This window comes from Pseudochaenichthys georgianus, chromosome 12 (assembly GCF_902827115.2).
Source record: "Pseudochaenichthys georgianus chromosome 12, fPseGeo1.2, whole genome shotgun sequence".
Lineage (NCBI taxonomy): Eukaryota > Metazoa > Chordata > Actinopteri > Perciformes > Channichthyidae > Pseudochaenichthys > Pseudochaenichthys georgianus.
In genome coordinates, this window is record NC_047514.1 from 3,419,440 (window position 1) to 3,440,907 (window position 21,468).

The 21,468-nt window shown below is 37.7% G+C and overlaps 1 protein-coding gene across 4 annotated transcripts; it reads left to right on the forward strand.

Annotated features, from left to right (window-relative positions):
- The first annotated feature begins 1,400 nt into the window (after positions 1–1,400).
- Positions 1,401–15,963, forward strand: pip5k1ba (phosphatidylinositol-4-phosphate 5-kinase, type I, beta a). Of its 4 annotated transcripts, none has more exons than XM_034096234.2 (15): positions 1,401–1,542; positions 4,998–5,206; positions 6,110–6,240; positions 7,432–7,549; positions 7,651–7,803; positions 8,387–8,683; positions 10,450–10,634; positions 11,378–11,458; positions 11,895–11,943; positions 12,240–12,324; positions 12,534–12,674; positions 12,776–12,854; positions 13,336–13,432; positions 14,196–14,226; positions 15,057–15,963. In XM_034096234.2, the coding sequence occupies exons 2-14, from the start codon at positions 5,150–5,152 to the stop codon at positions 14,223–14,225; spliced, it is 1,503 nt and encodes a 500-aa protein (XP_033952125.1). In that variant the 5' UTR covers positions 1,401–1,542; positions 4,998–5,149; the 3' UTR covers position 14,226; positions 15,057–15,963. The 4 variants fall into 4 exon arrangements, with proteins under 4 accessions (XP_033952125.1, XP_033952123.1, XP_033952126.1 ...); XM_034096232.2 differs by having other exon boundaries at positions 1,402–1,542; positions 13,333–13,432; XM_034096233.2 differs by lacking the exon at positions 1,401–1,542 and adding an exon at positions 4,641–4,844 and having other exon boundaries at positions 13,333–13,432.
- Positions 15,964–21,468: the final 5,505 nt, after the last annotated feature.

Genomic DNA, 21,468 nt, shown 5'->3' on the forward strand with positions numbered 1-21,468 from the left:
ATAGCTAAGAGGTTTATATCTATAGGCCTACTGTTCGTCTTCTGTTATTAAGCTTGATTACGTTTGAATATAACTGCCTTTGCTCAAATGTTATTTCAATCATACGTCTTTTGTGCAATCTAACTGTGATTTATTATCCACTTTTCTGCCAGATCAACAGCAAACAATCTGAATCAGATAATGAGACAATAAATTAATTATCTGAAACTCCCGCTTGTTATCTTTAAATCAATGACCTCTTGTCCTTGAACCAATCTAACCTTACCCAAAATGAATACACACAATCACTCCTTGAAATCAGTTTTTTTTTTTTCTGTTTATGACTTCAGACGGCTTGTAAACAAACTAAATGTTTGCCAGGATAATCTCGCAAAGTGTTGTCAGGTAAAGTTTGTATTCATTTGTTTTAGCTTGAACACTTAATGTTACATCACTTACTAGTTTATTTTGAAGAGAAAAATTCAAATTAAACCGGAAGAAAATAAATACTTTAGTCTGTCAAATGGAGTAGTGGTGCACTTTACCCTCTTGTGGACATAATTAGTATTACAACAGCAACAACATTCATACAGTACCATAAACCCCATAATGACTGCCTGATAAGTGATCCCTTACCACTTCCAACGTACTATGGTCTTTTACCTCTCAATTTACTATCAACTGACTTTAATCTACTTCTTAAACACAGTTATTCACGCCGGCATCAATCATTAATACAACAACTTAAATATTATTTTCCTACAAAAAAGAAAATGCAAATGTTATTATAGTGTTTTAATGAATTCTCCTACAACATGCAGATATAGTAATATCATATAAACTATAATGCAATTGTCACCTATGGGCTTCCATAATATCCTTCATTATAATGATTGTATTAATTGACTCTTAAATATTGGAACAAGAAAAAAAAGCATAACAACGTTTATAAAAAACATATGAAAGAAAAGCTATAAATAGTCTCGTATTATTAATGTTGTCTTTATAAAGGCTACATCTCTCTAAAAAACTAAGTAATTGGGGCAAAAAAAGTTAATAAAGTCAAGCCCTACTTAGATGTGACAAAAATAACTAATAATAACTAATATCTATTTAAGGAATATACTTGTATATATGTAATGGGTGTAACACAACATGTAATTAGCATTTCACTAATAGATGTATTAGGTTAGATTAATTCAAAATGTATGGTTTATTTGTTGGACAACTCTGTGTGTATTTAACACAATTGATGTACTTAGTTTTAGTTGGAGCTACATATATTCTTTGAATTGATTTCATCCAATGAGTTTTTTAAGTAAACTCAGTCTGACTCATCTTCTAGGAAATAAAACAACAGGTAGAGAGAGAGAGAGAGAGAGAGAGAGAGAGAGAGAGAGAGAGAGAGAGATACAGGAAGTGGTGGTGAGGATGCTCTCCAGTCGCTGCAGCTCTCTGCTCTTCACACCACCGTCTGCCACAGAGTTCAGATCACACAGCGCAGTATTATTTCAATGTCCTGCATTCATCTCGTCATCATACAGTACGACCATGCTAATTAAGGTAAGAAGCCAAAAAGTGTTTATTCTTTCTAAAACTACCTTTTCTTCACATCAACTTTTATTCTTAGTGAGGACGGAGCCACTTCTTTAACTTGTATGTCTGTTTAACACTAAGCTGTAACTTGATATGATTAACTGTGCAACTTGATATGATTAACTGAATGATAATCAAGATTAGAATAAGCTTTATTATAGTGTCACACAGTCTGTATGTGTGTGTTATTCAAGAGGAAGATGAACTAAGTGTGTCAAGAGGAAATGTGCTAGACTTCCCTTCAGTCAGACAGAAAGTAAAATGTCGGCAGTGATCTGGACGGGGTTGTCATCTTTTACATGTATGCAAAAGAGCTGTAGTGTGCTGGTTGCGTGAGGGTGTGCAGGGTTTAAATAGTCACCTGAGTTCACCTGCCAAATAAGTTATACCATAACACCATACAGCCTCAACTCTTAGCTTTAACTAATGCAGTCGAACACAAGAAACGTCTACATTTTTCTGTAAACTGTTTTCAAAAGTTACTTGTTATTTTGGAGGCATTATGTGGTGCTTTTAAGTGCTTTGTGTTACACTGAGAGAAGTCCAACATTTAGTCTATCCTCATTGATTGAAATATCACAGGTGGATATCAAAATTTGACTGTGGTCTCCAATGAGGATGGATCATACTCTAGGCTGATTGTATTGCAGGTTGCATATACTTTTTTTGCATATAACCCACACGATTATTTGTATTGGTATGGAAATCCCTGTTGATGTATTTTTAAAGTCTAAAGATCATTCAGTCATTATTTAAAAATAAATAGAATGACACATGCTGTGCCAACCATGAAAACCATTTTGCCTATGAAAAGTAATATTAGCATTTGTGGCGCCAAGAGGATGAATCATCATGACTGTGGAAATCCCTAGATCTCAATAAACATATCTGCATAAACGCAGCAGTAGACCTACCAATCATCTTTTGGCAAACTTTGGTTGCATGAAAGCAAACGATCTGTGTGGATATCAATAGAAGCATACAGGTACTTCATTCACAATCATCTTGCTTTTCTTGTATTGTATTTTATATGTTGTCCTACTTCTGACTAATGCTCTGTTAAAGGTGCCTAATATAACATGTTTTCAGCCGTGTTTGGCTGTTACATCACTCTGTGTGATTTTAATATGTAAAGTGCTGCAGAGGAAACCCTACATGAACTGCCAAAGACTCTATGTACAGTACATATAATAAAACCCATTCACTACTCTAAGCACTAATCACATCAAATCTCTTTAAGAAAAGGAATGATCCTTAGCCATTTTGTTGATCTCTTCAGCCTCTGTAATTGAAACCTATAGACATTTATGAAACAGTTAAATTCTTCCTGAGTCCGACCACAACACCACATCCTGAGGCAGTGCTTAAAATAAACAGGGGCTTGTGATAGGATCTGTGCCGGTTCGTTTAAGACACAAAAACATGTTGCGAATGGAATTTTGTTTTGTACGCTAATATTTACACTTCAAACAAGAATAGGGCCTAAAGTAAAACAAACAACTCCAGGATTTCAGAATGTCAGGACACTCTCTACTATCCAGGTGAACATCCCTGATTTCGTAGTTGAATGGAAAATAGCTATAAACATCTTCAGAAAAATAATAATAATACAAAGAAACTGAACGCTAATTGGGGAGTTCCTCAAAACTCAGTGTTTGGCCCATCATGGTTTTTAACTTAATGTAACTCAAACTTTAAAATGAGAAGAAGTCAATATGATTTGAGAAGAAATACATTTGTTTGTGTTACAAAATGTTTTGAATAATGCTGACTACATGCCAATGTTGCGGCAGTGTTTGTTTTTTAATATACAAGTCTATAACTGGCTGATCCTTAACCACACATGGTCGTTTTTCATTTAATTTGATGACCAATATGACATGATATTCTTAGAAGTAGACTTAGCCTTTTATATACAACAAATAAAAAGGTGATATTTTTAATTATTAAATGTTACAATGAAACTTGCCCAGCTGATTGCTTACAGCAGAGGTGTCAAACTCAAATTCACAGTGGGCCAAAATAAAAAAATCGGTACTAGTCAAGGGCCAGACTGGTTCAATGTTTATTGCAAAACGTATTGAAATGAACTTATTGCACCTGGAACTAACAAAGCTTAAATGATTTCCTATAAAAACAACATTAAACATTAAATAATCAGTTGCATTAATTTCTTATGGCTCTATCTGCAGCTTTTCCGAAGTCATTTCTTATGATTACATTTTTCCACAGGCCAAAAAAACTATTTCCCTCAAAGAAAACAATTTCCCTCAAAGAAAAAAACAAACATGCCCTGTTGTCGCAAGAAAAAAAGTGCAGAAGGAAACATCAATTGAAAGTCAGTGTGCTGCTCTGTGATGCTAGTCCAAGCTACTTGGCAATACTTGGCATCTCATCTTGGGTGCAAGGTCATCAATGTGTGGGGTCAGGCTCTGGGCTGAGGAAACCCTCAGGATGGAGTGAAGGTGTGCGTGCAATAAACCGGCGGGCCAGATCGAATAGTAATTAGAAATGATCCTGTGGGCCGAAATGAAATCCACCACGGGCCTGATTTGGCCCCCGGGCCTTGAGTTTGACACATGTGACACAGCAAGACAATTCTTTTTGTCGGATACGTTTTTTGAAATGTAATGTTCAAATATGCATATCAGTATCTTAATAAAAATGTGTTAATTTGCTATCATTTCCAAAACATAAATCTGAACATTGGATGAAGCCAGGTTAAAAATTGTAAATATGTATTTCATTTAGTTGACATATCAGTCAAGGAATTATTTCTAAGATGAAATGGCATATCTGTTTTACTTAATACATTTAAGCTATTGGAAAAAAATATACTTTTGCCATGTTTTAGGATAGGTGAACACTATTTTCATAAGAAAACGCTACTGGTTAGAGGTAAAACATTTACTAGATGTCACTATGAAACTTCCCGAGTTACATTAAGATTTGTTAGAAATATAATCTTAAAATACACAAATTAATCCTTATCTATGCTAATTTTGGGTGAAAATAGTAAATATACCAATGGAAAAAAAAAATGTGTTGTTGCCGTTTCCATAATAAGCCTTTATAAGGTCAGATATTTAAGCGACAAAGCACTGAGCCCTGTTTGTGTACAGTTATAAAACGGGGGCGTTTTCCAATCCTTCCTAATAAGGATCAAGGGTTGTTGTGAGGGATTCTGGACTTTAAAGACTTTAATAAACACTGGTGGTCCCTCAGATCTCAGCGGTGCCCTGGACAGAGAGCCGTCTAGACGTTTCTTTGTAAGTCATATGGAAAGACTCACGTAAACTATACCGTAAAACTTTAGAAGTTGTTATAGTCGGTGACATTCTTATGCTACTTGTGCAACCAGCTTTGCATTGACTTTCATGCAAATGTGGCACAGTGTGTAACTCTTTTTCTTTCTACCTCAGGAGTGGTGCACCTGGAAAATGCATTTTCGGTAAAGCCCATGTGAGGTTTAATCCCTGCATTCATCATTGAGCGTAAAGAAGGAACTCAGACAGCGACCGTTGGAGGAAGGACGGCCGAGCTTCCCTCTCATCAGCTTCCATCTGCCCAAAAGATGTCAACCGCCACGGTAGACAGCGCAGGAAGTGGAACTAAACTCTACAAACACAAGGTAGGCAGGCAGGCTTCATTGTTCTTCATGTTATGCTTTCAAAGGAAGATCGCTAACATCCTCATTTTAGAAGACAGCCACACCAGGGATGTGCGTAGTAGACATTTTGAGAGCTGTTGTTCTATCCTGAAGATGGGGTAACTACCCCAAGTGTCACCTAGCAGGATGTAGAATGAATGGTGTATACTGTACATGGGCATTTAAATAAGCAAAAATAATGTTGTATTCAATTTGAATGATTAACAACATTTAAAATAATAGAAATTCCAAATGTTTTGTACCATTAAACATTGATTTTTACTAGTGTTTATTATGTTTCCGTCAGTCAGCTATATGTTATTTAATAACTGTTTAGTGATGGCGGTAATAGAGCAAAGGGCAAGAAGATTAGTTTGATCAGCTTCACACAGAGCTTTCACTGCAGCTCAGTTTATTGGAGGAAAATAAATCGAGCTCATTTTTTTTATTTGTCAAGTTATATTTTCTATATATTAAGGCTAATTAGGTACTGGTGTGGGACTTTGTCGGTAGCCTCATCAAAGTAAAATATAATGTCTTGTTGTTTGTTGCTGTCCATCAATGTTTATGGTTTTGTATAAATCCTGGCTGCAAGTCAGTTTCCTTGTTAGGAACATTTAAGATTAAAGACTTAGATTTTGATTAGTTTGGTTATAGGGAAGTCAATGCTTGTTCATCGGTATAGATCCAATACTGTGGTCAAGATTAAGCAAGCAATATTCTTCATCAAATGTGATATGTGCTAATGAACTTGTTGGCATGCTAACACACCGAATTAAAAGGGTTAACATTATGGAGATTGAGAATTGTAATTTGAAAAACTGCTTGATTTATTTCTGTTTTTGAAACAAGTGTCTTTTTTTCTTCCCTGTTCTGGTGAGATAGCCCACAGCAGCAGCTCTGAAGGGAGCCATCCAGCTGGGCATCGGTTACGCTGTGGGAAACCTCAGCTCCAAACCAGACAGAGATGTTCTCATGCAGGACTTCTCCGTGGTGGAGAGCGCTTTTCTGCCCAGGTACTCTACACTTCCTTATTTTAGTTGACATGCATATAATAAATATGCAGATGAATTCCCATAAAGGATCTTTTCTCTCAAATCACAAAGGTGATTATTTTCTTTTTGAATGAGTTAAAACCTGCTTGCTTTGTTAACCAATGTATCTGTCTTTAAACTTGGATTTCCAAATCCTTTCAGGCCCCCCCAAAAGCAAATTATAATTGTTTTGTGTGCAAAGGGAATGGATAACCTTAAACTACTTCAATCTACTCCGTATTGGTAGGAGTCTGATACTGGCTTGAATCACTGGATATCTGAAAAAAGTGAAATCCAGTCAAATCATCAGTTTAAACTGTCAACAACGGTCATTCAGGTATACTGTAGGCTTCAGAGTTATACCTGGTATTATACACTGGAATTATATGTATTGATTTAAATTTGGCATTCCTAAATCTCACTTTTAAACTTTCGCACACATCTGCACTATCGATTTCTTTTTCAATGTTTGAATCGGTTCTGACCAATCAGATATGCTGCTTAAAGTTGTGTGCGTGTGGAAAAGTTTAAACAACAAGTTGTATTAGTTTTGAGTAACTGAGTATTGTGAGCTATGTATTTCTTCTTTAGGGAAGTAGAATATTAATTTCACAGTTTGAGCACAAGGTTTTTTAGATGGCTTCAGTAGATAAAGCAACACGCACCCATAGTTGTTTAGGATAGGGGAGGAAGACAGATATAGAGCATAAGTGTAACAGCAGATACACAAAGTTGTAGTGTCAGTTTCAGAGATGAAAATAACTAGACATTTCAACTGTCAAATAAATAACAGATACTGTAGCATATATTCATATTTATATATAAAGATTAAGGAAGTCACTTTTGGATGTTTACAACCTCAAACTCATTGTGGTTTGGTCGAAAACCAAAGCAATATTGCTTTTTCACAGAAGACATTTTAACATTTATAAAAGCACAGGTGTTACAAATGACACTAACCTGGCTTTGTATTCAAGTGTCCCTTAAACCCACAATAGCGTGACACTGAACTGGCATGATCAAAACCAGGACCCTGAAATACGTTTTTTGCACCTGTGCTTTAGTTACGGTGACACAAAATGTTTTGACAGCATGTTGGAACAGCTACTGTTTTATCGTTGTACATTTACTTTTTTCTTATCCTAACCTAAATGCATTTTGTTTGTTCTCCAGTGAGGGCAGCAACATGACTCCAGCACATCACTACCCAGATTTCCGTCTGAAAACGTACGCACCACTGGCCTTTCGTTACTTCAGAGAGCTGTTCGGCATCAAACCAGACGACTATCTGGTCAGTGTGGAAATCCACCTCGTCATTCTGATGCAGCATGACGGTTGATTCGATTGCAATGCTTTCTCACTCTAACACTGTTGCATCATTCTGAATTGTAGTACTCCATCTGCAACGAACCTCTGATCGAGCTGAGCAACCCCGGAGCCAGCAGCTCCTGGTTCTACCTCACCAGCGACGATGAGTTCATCATTAAGACGGTGCAGCACAAAGAGGCAGAGTTCCTGCAGAAGCTGCTTCCTGGGTACTACATGGTGAGCTCCTTCATCGAAAACAAACTCTTGTTGTGCTTACATTCATACCAGATCACATATTTAGCAAAAACTGTTCAACGTGAAATGTTGGACCTAAAGGTTCCCTGCAGATTCAAATAATTCATTGTCACTCATCAAAAGAATAATTGTATATCCTTAAAGTAAAGGTCCAGTTTGGTGCAGTTCTTTCTTTATTAACTGATTTCTGAATGTTTTAAATGTTGCATTTGTCGTACTGTTTTGCTCCCACACTAGAAAAACAAAAAGCTATCTCTGTAATGTTAAAAGTTTATTGTTATACCAAGATATTTTCATTTTATTTCATGAACATTTGATGTCATTACAACAATAAATGTGTCAAGTAAAAAAAAAAAAGAAACGTGTAAAATATATGCTACCTTTTTAATATAATGCTAAGTAACAGTTTCGGTTTTTGCCTGCTTCTTATCAGACCTCGGATTTCTCTTTTTTTTTTTCATGGACTCTGGCACATCTCAAAACTACGATAACGATCAATAACAAGCCAAACATTTCTCTATATGCAAATATCTTCCTGAACAAAAACTCTGCTTGTGTTTTGTAGAATCTGAATCAGAACCCGAGGACGTTGCTGCCCAAGTTCTACGGTCTTTACTGCATCCAGTGCGGCGGTGTCACCGTCCGAGTGGTGGTGATGAACAACGTGCTGCCGCGCGCCATTAAGATGCACTACAAGTATGACCTGAAGGGGTCCTCGTACAAACGCAGAGCATCACGCAAGGAGCGCGTCAAGTCCTCGCCCACGTTCAAAGACCTGGACTTCCAGGAGATGCATGAGGGCCTGCACTTTGACGCAGACACCTACAGCGCCCTGATGAAGACCCTGCAGAGGGACTGTCGGGTGGGTTCACATAAAGATATACATCTCTTAACATAAGGTTGGTTGTAATCAGGGTCTATCAAAACTCAAGCAGAGTCACAGAAGATTGCAGAACATTTCCAAACAATAATCTGGGTTAATTTAATATCACATGTTTTTACACTTCGACTGAAGACACTTTACTCTTCTTCACTTCACTTCGTCACAATGCTAAAATAATAATTACAGTGCAAAGTATATGGTTTAACAGAACAAACATCATGTCCAAAAGCTGTTGTAAAGATTAACCCTCGATTACTCGTAGTGGTAGAGTCATAGGATCATTACAATCAGATTGGTTCATCTTCATGCGAGCAGGAATGTGATAAGAGAAATTCATGAAAATATGACCATCAAATTGTGAAATATCTTGCGTCAGAGTAAACATTGTGGCATGAAAGTGGCTCTAGTGAAAAGGTAATTGAGATGAAAAACAAAAATGGAGATAGTTTATCCTCTGGGGACCATATGTTTACAGAATTATTTGGTTTTCTAGCTAAACAGATGTTTAGGCTTACCCTCTCCCAATGCTAGCTAGGGGAGAAAATGTACACCTAAGTACGTTTTTGTTTGCAGGCTCAAGGTACAAATCTGTTTCCAAGTACAAGATTATCACAGAGAATGATGTGTAGGGCCACTGGGTGTAGGGCCCATGGGCAGCCAATGGACTTGGAGCTATGATGGCCTCATTAGCACCTGCTTGTTATTTTATTAGCGTGAAACAACAGTGGTCCCTTGATGGAGGATTAAGCTAGCATAGCGAAGCACCTGACTCTCATAATCCGAGCACGAACTGGCCTATTTGGGCGTAACGTGCTCGTGTGGGGCCTCTTTTCATGACCTCAGTTAGTGTTGGGTAACACCATGGAAAAGTAAGGGCCCCTTTGTGTACAGGAGACTTAGTTCATGACATCAGTGTTTTTTGTCGGAGGGATTGAGGCTCATTTTGTATTGGTTTGCAGATTAAGGCTTTAGCTGGGACCCTGGGAGTGGAAGAGGTCACCTTAAAGCTTTACAGCAAGAACACTTTATACAGTATAGTTGTGGTTCATATAAGTATAATTTTTTGTTATTTTACCATTTAAAGTCTTGTTTTATTACATGAATCAGCTATTATTTATGAAATTGATAAAGTAATTGCACAAATACCCAGAATGTGGAAAATAACAACTTAATGTTGACAGTGTATGACCACATACTGCAACATAGGAAGGTTCTGTTTTGATTTACCGTGAATTTCAAATCTGATAATATATTATTTTCTCACTAAAAATAGATTTCTTTATACATACTAAACACACAAGTAATGTAATATGGATGTAGATGCGGGTTGTGCAATAGGTCGCAATTGTTAATAGGTTTGTAAATGTTTTAGAACACATTTTCCTACGGACCAATAAAGGAAATTGTATAGTAAATAAGCTTGATGCTACTTTATTGACTCAGCTGGAGGATCTGCCCACAAGACAAAGCTTCTGTCCTAAATGATTGTTACTGAAAGTTATCATTTCAAAAAGCTCAGATCTTTCTCTGTGGTGGTTCCAATGTTGATGAGTGGTAATTGCCAATGAGTTTTGGGATCTGATATGAGTTACATACAGTGTGGACTTTCCTGGGACTGTCACCACAGATACTCATAGCTCTTCATACTACAACATAAAAATCTAAGAGGTCATTACTTTCCGATTTGTTTTAAGTGAACTATAAGTTTATTTGTTGGAGTTGCTCACCATTTTTCATCTCTGCAGGTCCTGGAGAGCTTTAAGATCATGGACTACAGTCTCCTGCTGGGGGTTCATGTTTTGGACCGGAAGCTTCTGAGCAGAGGAAGTCGATGTGACAGCAGGAAGGGACAGAAAGTCCTCTACTCCACCGCCCTGGAGTCCATCCAGGGGAACACCAAGGCCTCCGAACCTGTGGCGGATGACGACACGTGAGTAACGTTTTTATTCTGTTCTCTTTGTGGACAACTTTCTTTGTTTTTTGAGGGGTTTCATGGCAGGTAATATAGAGAAAATACAGTTTTAAACATCACATTTCAAAGCTTGGTTTCATATTAGAGTTATTTTTGCAGCTATCTCAGAGTAGGTGATTGCCAGATATCTTTATTGCATTGTGAAAAAGCATCAAACATGACGATGTAAATACATGAAATAAAGTGTAAGTTAATCATGGCATAATATACTGAAGCGGCTCTCTAAACACTTGTATGCTTTAGTTTGTATGTTGTCTGTTTATTCTACTCAGTTTCTTCTTCTGCTTTTTTAAACACAAACAACTTTCCAATGAACAATGACCCAACAACAATACATTGTGAAATGTAGGAAGAACAGTCTAAAAAAAAGTTGATTATAATGATGATGATTTCCATGCTGATGCCACCAAGAATTAGCTTTACTTTATGTTCAACAGCTTCAACTATTTTTCAAATAATATATAGGAACAATTTTAAAGTAAATAACTGTGTATTCAGGCCCGGTTCTACGGGGGTGCATAAGGGTGCATTGCGGACCCCCCTAGAGAAAGTGAGGACCCTCCTAGAGGGTGTTAGGTCCACTCCCCACTTATAAAAATAGCACTTTACCACTGCACCCTCTCTAATCTCAGATGCACCCTGAGTCATTTTGTTCTGGAACCGGGCCTGTGTGTATTAATCATTCAAAAATCTTTTTTCAGATTTGGTGGAATTCCTGCCAAAAATAAAGACGAGAACTTTCTCATCTTTTTAGGAATCATCGACATCCTTCAGTCCTACAGGTGAGATCAAACAATCACATGATATCTATATCTATTATTCTCTGATGTTTACTGACGTCCACATATCACTTCTAGTTCAGACTTTTTCAGTAAATAAAAATGTATTAAAAAAAAAAAAAAAATGTAGAAAATAAAAAATGATCACATGCTTTTTAATATTCTGTGTTGATTTATTAGTTAGGAGTGTCATTTAAAAAAGAAATGAATTGAATATATAATCCTCCGGTGTTTGTCCATCATTGTCCTTTTAAAAAATGTGATTTTACTTACATTTTTTGTATTATCGATAGTTTTTTAATTTATACATTTATTAATGGATTTTTTGTTCTTTATTTTTAAATCTTTAATTATTCTGCCTCTTTGTACAGCTTACTCCGGACGAAATATTATTTGTATGATTACTATAATGAAACAGACTTTTATTGTGTATTTTCAGGTTCATCAAGAAGGTGGAGCACTCCTGGAAAGCTCTTGTACATGATGGGGTAACCTCCTTCTTACTCCATGTTTTACTATGTCCAACTACATAAATACGTATCTGCAAAAGAGGTGTGTGTGTGTGTGTGTGTGTGTGTGTGTGTGTGTGTGTGTGTGTGTGTGTGTGTGTGTGTGTGTGTGTGTGTGTGTGTGTGTGTGTGTGTGTGTGTGTGTGTGTGTGTGTGTGTGTGTGTGTGTGTGTGTGTGTGTGTGTGTGTGTGTGTGTGTGTGTGTGTGTGTGTGTGTGTGTGTGTGTGTGTGTGTGTGTGTGTGTGCGTGTGTTGACATTGTTCTTTATTTTCAGGACACGGTGTCAGTTCACAGGCCCAGTTTCTATGCGGACAGATTTCTGAAGTTCATGGGCTCGACTGTATTTAAAAAGATTCACCGTAAGTAAAGACATCAAGATTCAAGGTTTTATTGTCATGTGCACATTAGCTACGGTGTAGATAAGGCAAAGAAAAGTCACAGGCTCTTCCAACAGTGCAACATGAATATAGAACAAATAAAACAGATGACTCACACATCCTGCTTCCTACTTCCTGCGATAACAGAAAGATTCTCGCTTTTTGAATCACTCTTTTTTTATGTCCCTCAGCTTTGAGAGGAACATCTTCAAAGAGGAAGAGGACCTCCATGAATGCAGCAAAGTCTGCCTCTCAGGAGTTTCTGTCCCCACACAGGGAGGAGAAGAAGGAGGAGAAGAAGGCCCAAAGTTTGGACAACCTGGATGGAAACTGTAAGCTTGAGTAATGCATCAAATATTATTTTAAAGCAAATGTTTATTGTACTATTGTTGGGAGAGGCTTTGCTTGAATCACTGACTGTTTGCTTCAACAGTTTACAGTTCCTCCAAGCAGCCGGATCTCCTTCCGAGAGTTTCTTTCAAGGCAAATGATGAAGAGGAAATTGTTAACAGGTACTTTACTTAAGCAGCACTCATAACTGAACTCTGTGGTTTTAAAAAGTCTGCCTTCCCCAATTGATCAGTTAAAAAACTATGCAAATACACTTAACTGATCAGAACCAATAAAAAAGATGTGAAATACAAAAGAAAATCAGTTCTGTATTTATTTTACAGTATGGAGGTTTTTTTGCGACACTGTTATCAAAATGAAACATGGAGAATCTGAACATGTGTGAGCTTTAAATATTAGAAAAACTTTAGTATTCTGAAATGTAAGTTTATTTAATTCCTTGTTTTAGTTTCAGGGTGACTTAAGTTGAGAGTTGTTGAAAATCACATCGGCATCAACACTTTTTAATTATCAAAATTACCTCTATTTACACTTTTCTGATGTAAAATATCATCAAAAGAAGAGCTATGAGCAACATTTTGTGTGCTCACTTACATCATTACATTACGCAACAACACATTCTCCTGTATTTTTCCTTAGCAGTGAAGAGCGCCGAGCCTCCAGTTCGACCATCGCTCTGGACGATCCTCTGCCGTCTCTCAGCAGGAGTCAGTCAGACTCTGAACTGGACGTCTACTTGGTATGACATTTTTATTTAGTACCTACTGAAAAACATTTCATTTACAGGGGCTTGAAATAAATACCAAAACAAAAATTCTGCTGACTTTCTGACCCTAATCTAAAAGCCTGTATTTCTGCTTCTGCATCAACAAAAGGTGCTCACTATGACTCAGATGTGCCTAAGCAGAAGACACTGAATAATCTAAATAGAAACATAGACCAAGAGACGTTACTATTCATCACCTGCTTACATATTCTGGCCAATCATTTGCTGCTTTTCCAACACGCAATTGCTTACATTTTCCTCAAGCTTTCTTCTCCCATGGTGGTCGAGCCCCAGAGGCCCCTGTGACATCTGTACAACATGACTCAGCCAAACACTTCTCTTACATAACCACAAATCCTTGTTCAGGCTTATGAAGCTGTTCTTCAGCCCACATTAAGCATTCTGTTAGGCGCTTGGAAGCCTGGAGACGTTGGACTTAATCGGATCTTAAATCCTCTGACAGAAGACAGAGGGATTCAAAACTATAGCGAGGGTCAAAAGGAAATATATAGGCTTTGGATTTCTCTGACAGCCATTTTGCCCTATTTTCTTTAACTGGTTGCTCAGAGACATGATGTGTACTTTCCAAGATGTTCTACCTAAAAATATCCATAATATTGTTTTCGCAGGCTTTACAGAATGAATTACTTCTGTACACACTTCATATTACTGCTGACCATTATCCAAAGCTGATTTAGTGTTTTAAATATTGGCATATGTGCTTCCTTCTTTACAGGGGGCCACTGGTTTTCAGTCATTTCAGTAAGGTATGAAAATCATTATGTAGATACATAAAATTGCCTGAGCATTATAATATATACTATTTTCCCTTTTTAAAGACAGCCTATAGGGAACATTATTTGTGAACCATGCGTCACCCGAAGGGTACAAAAGAAAGGCATTCAAATAAATGTATGTCTTGCGCTTGTTCTGAATAATTTTGCAACAAGTCAATTTACAACATGAATTTCCTACCAAAATGTCACTTTAACATTTTATCCTATCAGACATGTTTGCAAAATTGTCGTAATTAGCCCAAAAGGTTTTTTCTGAGGTCACAGTGACAAACTTAATTTCATGAGCAGAGACAGGCCTGTGGAATATAAAGAGGAAACACTGCAGGATGTTTTGGAAAGTGGTCAGCACAAATTGGGAAAAGGGAGATTTTCAACACACTGAATATAACAAATTGGGAAAACATAAATTGAAAGAAGAAAAACCCCATTATCTCACAAGTAGGTCACTGGCATAAAAACGCACAATAATCACAGCAGTGGAAGCAGATAGTGAGCAGCTCCAATCCCAGTTGGGTGCAAGTGTGGAACTAGAAAAGGGATATTAATAAGTTCTCACCTGCCTCTATGGGCTTCTGTACAAAAAACAAGCAAACGGGAAGTTATAATCTTATTATTGTACATTTGGTTATGCGTACCATGAGCGGGACAAATAAAAATGAAATAAAATAATGTAACTTTTGAACCCTAACCTTTTGCCCGGTATGCGTGTTCAGTCGTCCTTCTATGACTAGTTTGTAAATATTCAACTCTAACTTAGTTCGAAAATGAGGAAAATAATCTTGTTTTTCTTTTTCCTGTAGTGAGGATCAATCTGGACTTCTGAATGTTGACCTCCCAGTCCTACGATGTCACATCAGGACCTCACAACAGTGTAAATGTGTCACCAACTCTGTGCCTTTCCTTTTTTAGTCAAAGTTGATGTGCCTAATCGCTGGCTCTTTTGTAAGCATCCCCTACTTTACAGATACAGTCACTGATCCACTGTGTCACTGCTAAACACTATGAAGCTGTTTCTACTCCTGTTATTTGCACTCTGCTGCTAATTTTACAACAGTGCTAACAAGAAAATGTACTTTGACTTCTACTTTTGGACGTCTGAATATCTGTGAAAATCTTTGAATATTCTCAGCGGCTGGATCCCTGAGGAAATAGATTTTCTTAAAAATCAAATGCAGGGAAAATAATTATGTTATTTTCAAATTATATTATTATAAAGAGCCGTGTTGTCTAGAATCTGAAAGAAAAATGAATCTATTGATACATTCAAATGTGTGTTATAGTGTTTATACCCTTATAAACATCATGTATAAGTGATTTTAAAATCCCAATTTGCTTAGGTCAATATTAGCCTATATACTTATTAATATATTCTATATGTTGTGTGTATTCTTTTCTTCAAATATGCAGAATCTGCTGCCACGTTGACAAACAAGTATTTGCTTATTTTGTGGTTAGAACAAGATGTTTTAATTTAATATTTTATTACTAGCTTTACCTTTCCCTGTGTCTTTTATTCTCTGGAGAATGTGTTCATCTCCACTGGGATTTATTCCATCCTGGAAGTAAATAAGTAGCCTATGTTATTTGTTTTGTCATCTTTTTGCTTTTAAAAGAGTGCTTTTATGTGATTTATAGGACTACAACTGTATTATAGCAATACTTCCAACTTGTGTTTGTGAAATAAATCCAATGTCCTAAAAAAGTCAATGTCTGTTCCAAATTATAATTTAGTATTTGATTTCTTTAAATGAACTTCCCCTCCATATTTTCCGCACACTTGTGTTTACGGAAGTAAAGAAATATCTCGGCTGTGATTGGTTGTTCGTCGTCACATGACAAGCGGTGCGCGCTACTCCGTTCCAAAAGTGTAAAGTTGTTCAAGCAGGGCCTGGCGTCCCTCTCCCGTCTCAATTTAAATGAATGGGAGGGAGCTTGCATACAATGCTCATGTGTACGGCCCTGTTATGCTTTCATAACCCATGCTATTACCTAGCAACGCAATTCTGCTGAGATATTTATCAACAGAATTGCGTTGCTAGGTAACAGCATGGGTCTTTTTTTAACTTCCTGTTAGCTGATGTCATCAACCTGATCTCACCAGAATGCGTGACTCCACCACGACTCCTTAACACCGCGTGGTGGAGTCACGCATTCTGCTACATTTACATGTCGGCACCACGCAAAAAAACCCAATGTAAAGTGAATGAGGCTCTTTTGTCATGGTGCACACACGCATTTCTACAACGTCCCGCAGTGAGCTTTTATTCTATAAAACATTTTTAAAATCTACTAAATAACTTGTACTCACAGGAGGCTTCTTTTATTTTATTTGTATTCACAATAATTTTTATTTTTCGTCAGAATGTAAAAATTACATTAGTTACGAATTTTTGTTCTCAAAAAACAGTGCATTGTGTGGAATACAACTTTTTATTTTTATTAAATTAGTTAGTTTTTAAGGAAGGCCAGAGCTTCAGCTGTGTCAAATAGATTGTTCCCTTTAGTTAACGTACTGTCGATTGATTTTACAGTGATATCTGCACTACTCATCAACTCAAAAACAGCAAATTATCCTTGTTAATTACACAACATTGATTGGTTTAAATTGTGTTCAATGCTTTTGTATTTTTCCCCTTCGATTCGGAGAAACAAATATTTTTTCGGAGTTTTTTACACTACCCATAATCCTCAGATATCGTTTGGGACTACACCATGTGCTTAGCTTGACAAACCCCGCGATGATTCGCGATGATTGGGATGTGGGAGTGGCAGTTTACACAGAGAGTCAAAAAGCACTTTGAAATGGAATGAAACCCATCACGGCACACTATTCAAAACAGGAATCGAACGTGTACTACCCCGCAGGCTCCTCCAACAGTGCAACACAATAAAACAGATACAAAGAAAAAATTGTGAAATAGTGCAATAAGAGTCTATATAGGCCTACAAGTGATTGGAATCTTTTATTTTTTTTATTTAACCTTTATTTAACCAAATAAAAGCATTGAGATACAATCTCATTTGCAATGCTGACCTGGCCAAGAAGGCAACAACGTTACACATAACACATGACACACACATAAAAGAACATAACTAAGAAAACAAAAGACAAAAAATCAGTCACTACATTGTGAATATGATATATTAGATAAATAATTTCTAAGTAGCAGCCAGATGAATGTTATGGATGTAGTTTCTAAGTTCAGGTGTTTAATAGTCTTATGGCCTGTGGGATGAAGCTGTCCCGTCTGGTGGTTTTAGTCCGGATGCCGCGGTACCGCCTGCCAGACGGCAGCAGACAGAACAGTTTGTGGCTGGAGTGATGGGGGTCTTTTATAATCCTGAGGGCTTTCTTTAAGGTTAACGTGGTGTTTTTACTCCACTACATTTATTTTAGTTACTTTACAGATTTGGATTAATGATGTGAAATATAAACAAACTTACGTCTCTCTTACGTCGAGGCGTGCACGAAACTAAACCCACCTCCCATGGGTCGACTGTTATGCCTGCCTACAAGCAGTAGTGCCTATAAACACACTTTATAAAGTCAGGCAACACTAACCAGGCTTCGTGTGATTCTGTTTATTTGTGCCTTACTTTGACCATCCGTTCGCTGTTATCGATCATTGTGGAGAGAGGCAGACGTGTTGTTTTGTATTATTGCAGCTATCGGATGCAAGTAGTCAGTTTAGCTTCGGTTGCTATGCTAACATCACCCGTTTTATACCAGAGAAACTTTCATAACAGCGTTGTGATATCAAACAGTGTCAATTCAGACTGACACACATTCACTTAGGCTAAGGGAACTGGGGATATGCATCAGCTGCTTGTGTGAGTCGGACAGTGAATACTTTAGAGCGGCCGCTGCAGTGTGAGCTAACCGGGAGCTAACGGGAGAATAAACTCCTGTGGAAGAGCAGCACTGCAGCGGTCGGTAAATGCTGCAGAAACACATTAATAAACAATGAACCACGGCACTCTGGAGAAAAGTATAAGGTTGGAGAAGTCGTTATTCAATTTATTCTGGCTTCGTGTGATTAAAAGCAACACGATCATCGACCCGACGCAGTTGTTGTTGTGAGCTGCCGTTGGGGGGCAAATCAGCGATGTAAACGGTGACATCATGACGCAGCAAGGGCAGCTCTGGGGCGCCAGTGGGCGGTGTGTACAGAGCGGGAGCTGAAAAGGGAAACCGGAGCTGAACCAGAAAAGCTCCCGCTCGGAGCTAGAAACTGAAAAGCGCTGGTGTGAAAGCCGCACTAGAGAGCAGGGACTTTCGAGCGGCTCTTTTTTGAGAAAAGAGCTATATTCCTGATTGGCTGGGCGAATTGCAAACCACGCCCCGTAAAACTCCCAAAAAGTTTTGTGAAGCCGCCATTTTATTATCCTCGCATTAGCATTATTAGCATTAGCCCAGCGCAGAAACGCAGAGAGACTAACTTATGGCAACACAAAATAAAACATGGGAGCGGTGGAGATGAGGAGGTGTCGGCGTTCTGGCGATTTACTCGGAAGGCTTCAGTAGAAGCTGCTGGGACTCCCAGCAGCTTCTACTGAAGCCAGTCCCCAACTCCGGGGACTTCCGGCCGGGGACTTTGGGCGGCAGTATACGCCGTGAAGTGGTTTGTGGCCTGCCAGTAAACCCAAAGCAGAAGAAGAAGAAGAAGAAGAAGTGACGTCAGCGGCTTCATTTGCCTAATCCACCCCCAGGGACTTTTTCTGGTGTGAACGCGATCTGTACTTAGTTCATGCGAACTAAAGAGTTCGCATGAACTAAGTTCGCATGAACCTTTGTGGGAAAAGTACCGCAGTGTGAACAAAATAAAATATACTGCTGTTTCTGGTTTAGTTTACGACGGATATATTTTGTTATTGTTTTGATATTTGTAACACAAAAGCAATGGGAAAACCCCACAGCAACACAGAAAAGATGGTCTTAACATGACCCAGCGGTCTAGTAGTTAATAAAAAACAATAATATCAAAACAGATTATTACAACTAACTTTATTGTGAAATTAAAACAGAACGGTAAAAGAATAGTTTCCGGTCTATTCTGATTCCCGATCTCTGTAGATAAATAAAGAACTACGACAGATGTGTAATATTTAATGCAGCCAAACCATTTATTACAATGCATTCATGTGATGACTTTTAAAGAGTAAAGCCAGCACTGCTAAATAAAGTATGATTTTATCTTTTACGAAACGTTTTTTGTCATATGGAATGCAGATCAACCAATCACAGAGCTTGAGGACTGATCACGGGTTTGTCAAGCTAAGCACATGGTGTAGTCCCAAACGATAGCTGAGGATTCTGGGTACTGTAGTGTCTTCTGCCATCCAAAAACTCCGAAAGCATATTCGTTTCTCTGAATCGAAGGGGGGAAATACAAAAGCATTGTACACAATATAAACCAATAAATGTTGTGTAATTAACAAGGATAATTTGGTGTTTTTGAGTTGAGTAGTTCAGATATCACTGTAAAATAAATCTACAGTAAGGAGAATACTTACTTCCGGGTGTAAAATTATCCGTTATACAATGGGAATGGACACTCGTAATACAATAAAGGGGACATGATCATTATCTTATGAATAACGTTAACTAAAGGGAACAATCTATTTGACACAGCTGAAGCTCTGGCCTTCCTTAAAAACGAACTCATTTAATAAAAATCACAGTTGTATTATGTATTGTATTATGCGTTATAATATTGCAATACAAACCCATGATGTAATGACAGAAATTAAGAATAATTTAGTCATTGAATGCTCATTTCAGTAGATGTAATCAAACAAAACAAACATATTGGAAATGGCCTAAACACTGTAACCTCTTTACATTCTGTTGAAATAGTCAATTACTAGCCATATCTTACACATTGTTGTTTTAAATCATTAATATGTGGATGACAGTTGAACTGGATGATGTAACATGTGTGCCACCTACTGGAAAGAAGATGTATCGCTCTGTTGGCGTCGTTTGGACAACAAAAACAGAGTGAAGCTCTAATTTCATAAACAATCTTTGAGTACAGACACCGTCCTGCAGAGAGCACACAATCCAACAGCACGTTTTTGGTCTAGCATCACTTTACAACACGTTTGCATTAAGACACTAAGACTAGCTGGTCCATTGTAAAGGTCAGTCCACCTTAAATGAGCAGTGGGTGATCAGCAGGTGAAAGGCAGGAAACAGGAACTTGGTCCTGAGGAGATGTAACGATTATTAAACAAGAAAGTTGTCGAGTCAAGGGGTCAAAGAAATTAACATTTGTGATTATTAGCGAATCGGTTGCAGGTGGGTGAAATCAGGCTTAGGGAGTAACGTATTACATGTAACGGCATTAGGTCATCAGGATACAAAATAGGCAAATGTATTCCCTTACAGTTGCAGCAGCAAAAACATCAGATAACAAGTACATTTATGTAAAACAGGGCTCATTAACAGGATAGCAATGATACCAAACATTTAGAAATAAAGAACACCACATCAAATCATCCTATATCTCCATATGGAAAGTTGGAGCCCTCAATCCACAATAAAATCATTCATCAACGGTCAGTGGTTAACATATAAATCAGAAAATTAGTATGACAAAACAGTTAAACATATTTTCCACTTATGTTGATAGGGATGGAGTTCATTTAAGCCTTATATGAATGTTGTGCAACAATGTTGATCCAGTCAGGCAGATTTTTCTCATGTGTGAACTGTCATAAGACTTATTCATTGTCCTCTCTATCAGCTTCTGTTTCCATATGTTCAGCTGAGCTGCTTATTAGAGGCTCTGCCTCTCAGTTATCCTCAGTTTGAATTTCATTCGTCTGTGAGGACTGACGACCAACACATTTGTGTTTATTGAAATGATTACGCCATTTAAATATTTGGTCACAAACATTGCAGCTGAATATTTCCTCTCCTGTGTGGACTCTCATGTGTACCTTTAAACGTCCACTCTGTGAAAAAGCTTTCTTACAGACTGAGCAGCTGTGTGCTTTATCTCCTGTGTGGATTCTCACGTGTTGCTTTAAACTTCCACTCTGTGAAAAAGCTTTCTTACAGACTAAGCAGCTGTGTGCTTTCTCTCCTGTGTGGACTCTCACGTGTTCCTTTAAATTTCCACTCTGTGAAAAAGCTTTCTTACAGACTAAGCAGCTGTGTGCTTTCTCTCCTGTGTGGACTCTCATGTGTCTCTTTAAACTTCCACT

Coding starts and splice junctions, on each gene's coding strand:
- pip5k1ba (XM_034096232.2), top strand. CDS start 5,150: ATGTCAACCGCCACGGTAGACAGCGCAGGAAGTGGAACTAAACTCTAC. Junction 11,459..11,894: donor GACATCCTTCAGTCCTACAG/GTGAGATCAAAC, acceptor GTGTATTTTCAG/GTTCATCAAGAAGGTGGAGC. Junction 13,433..14,195: donor CTGAACTGGACGTCTACTTG/GTATGACATTTT, acceptor CCTTCTTTACAG/GGGGCCACTGGTTTTCAGTC.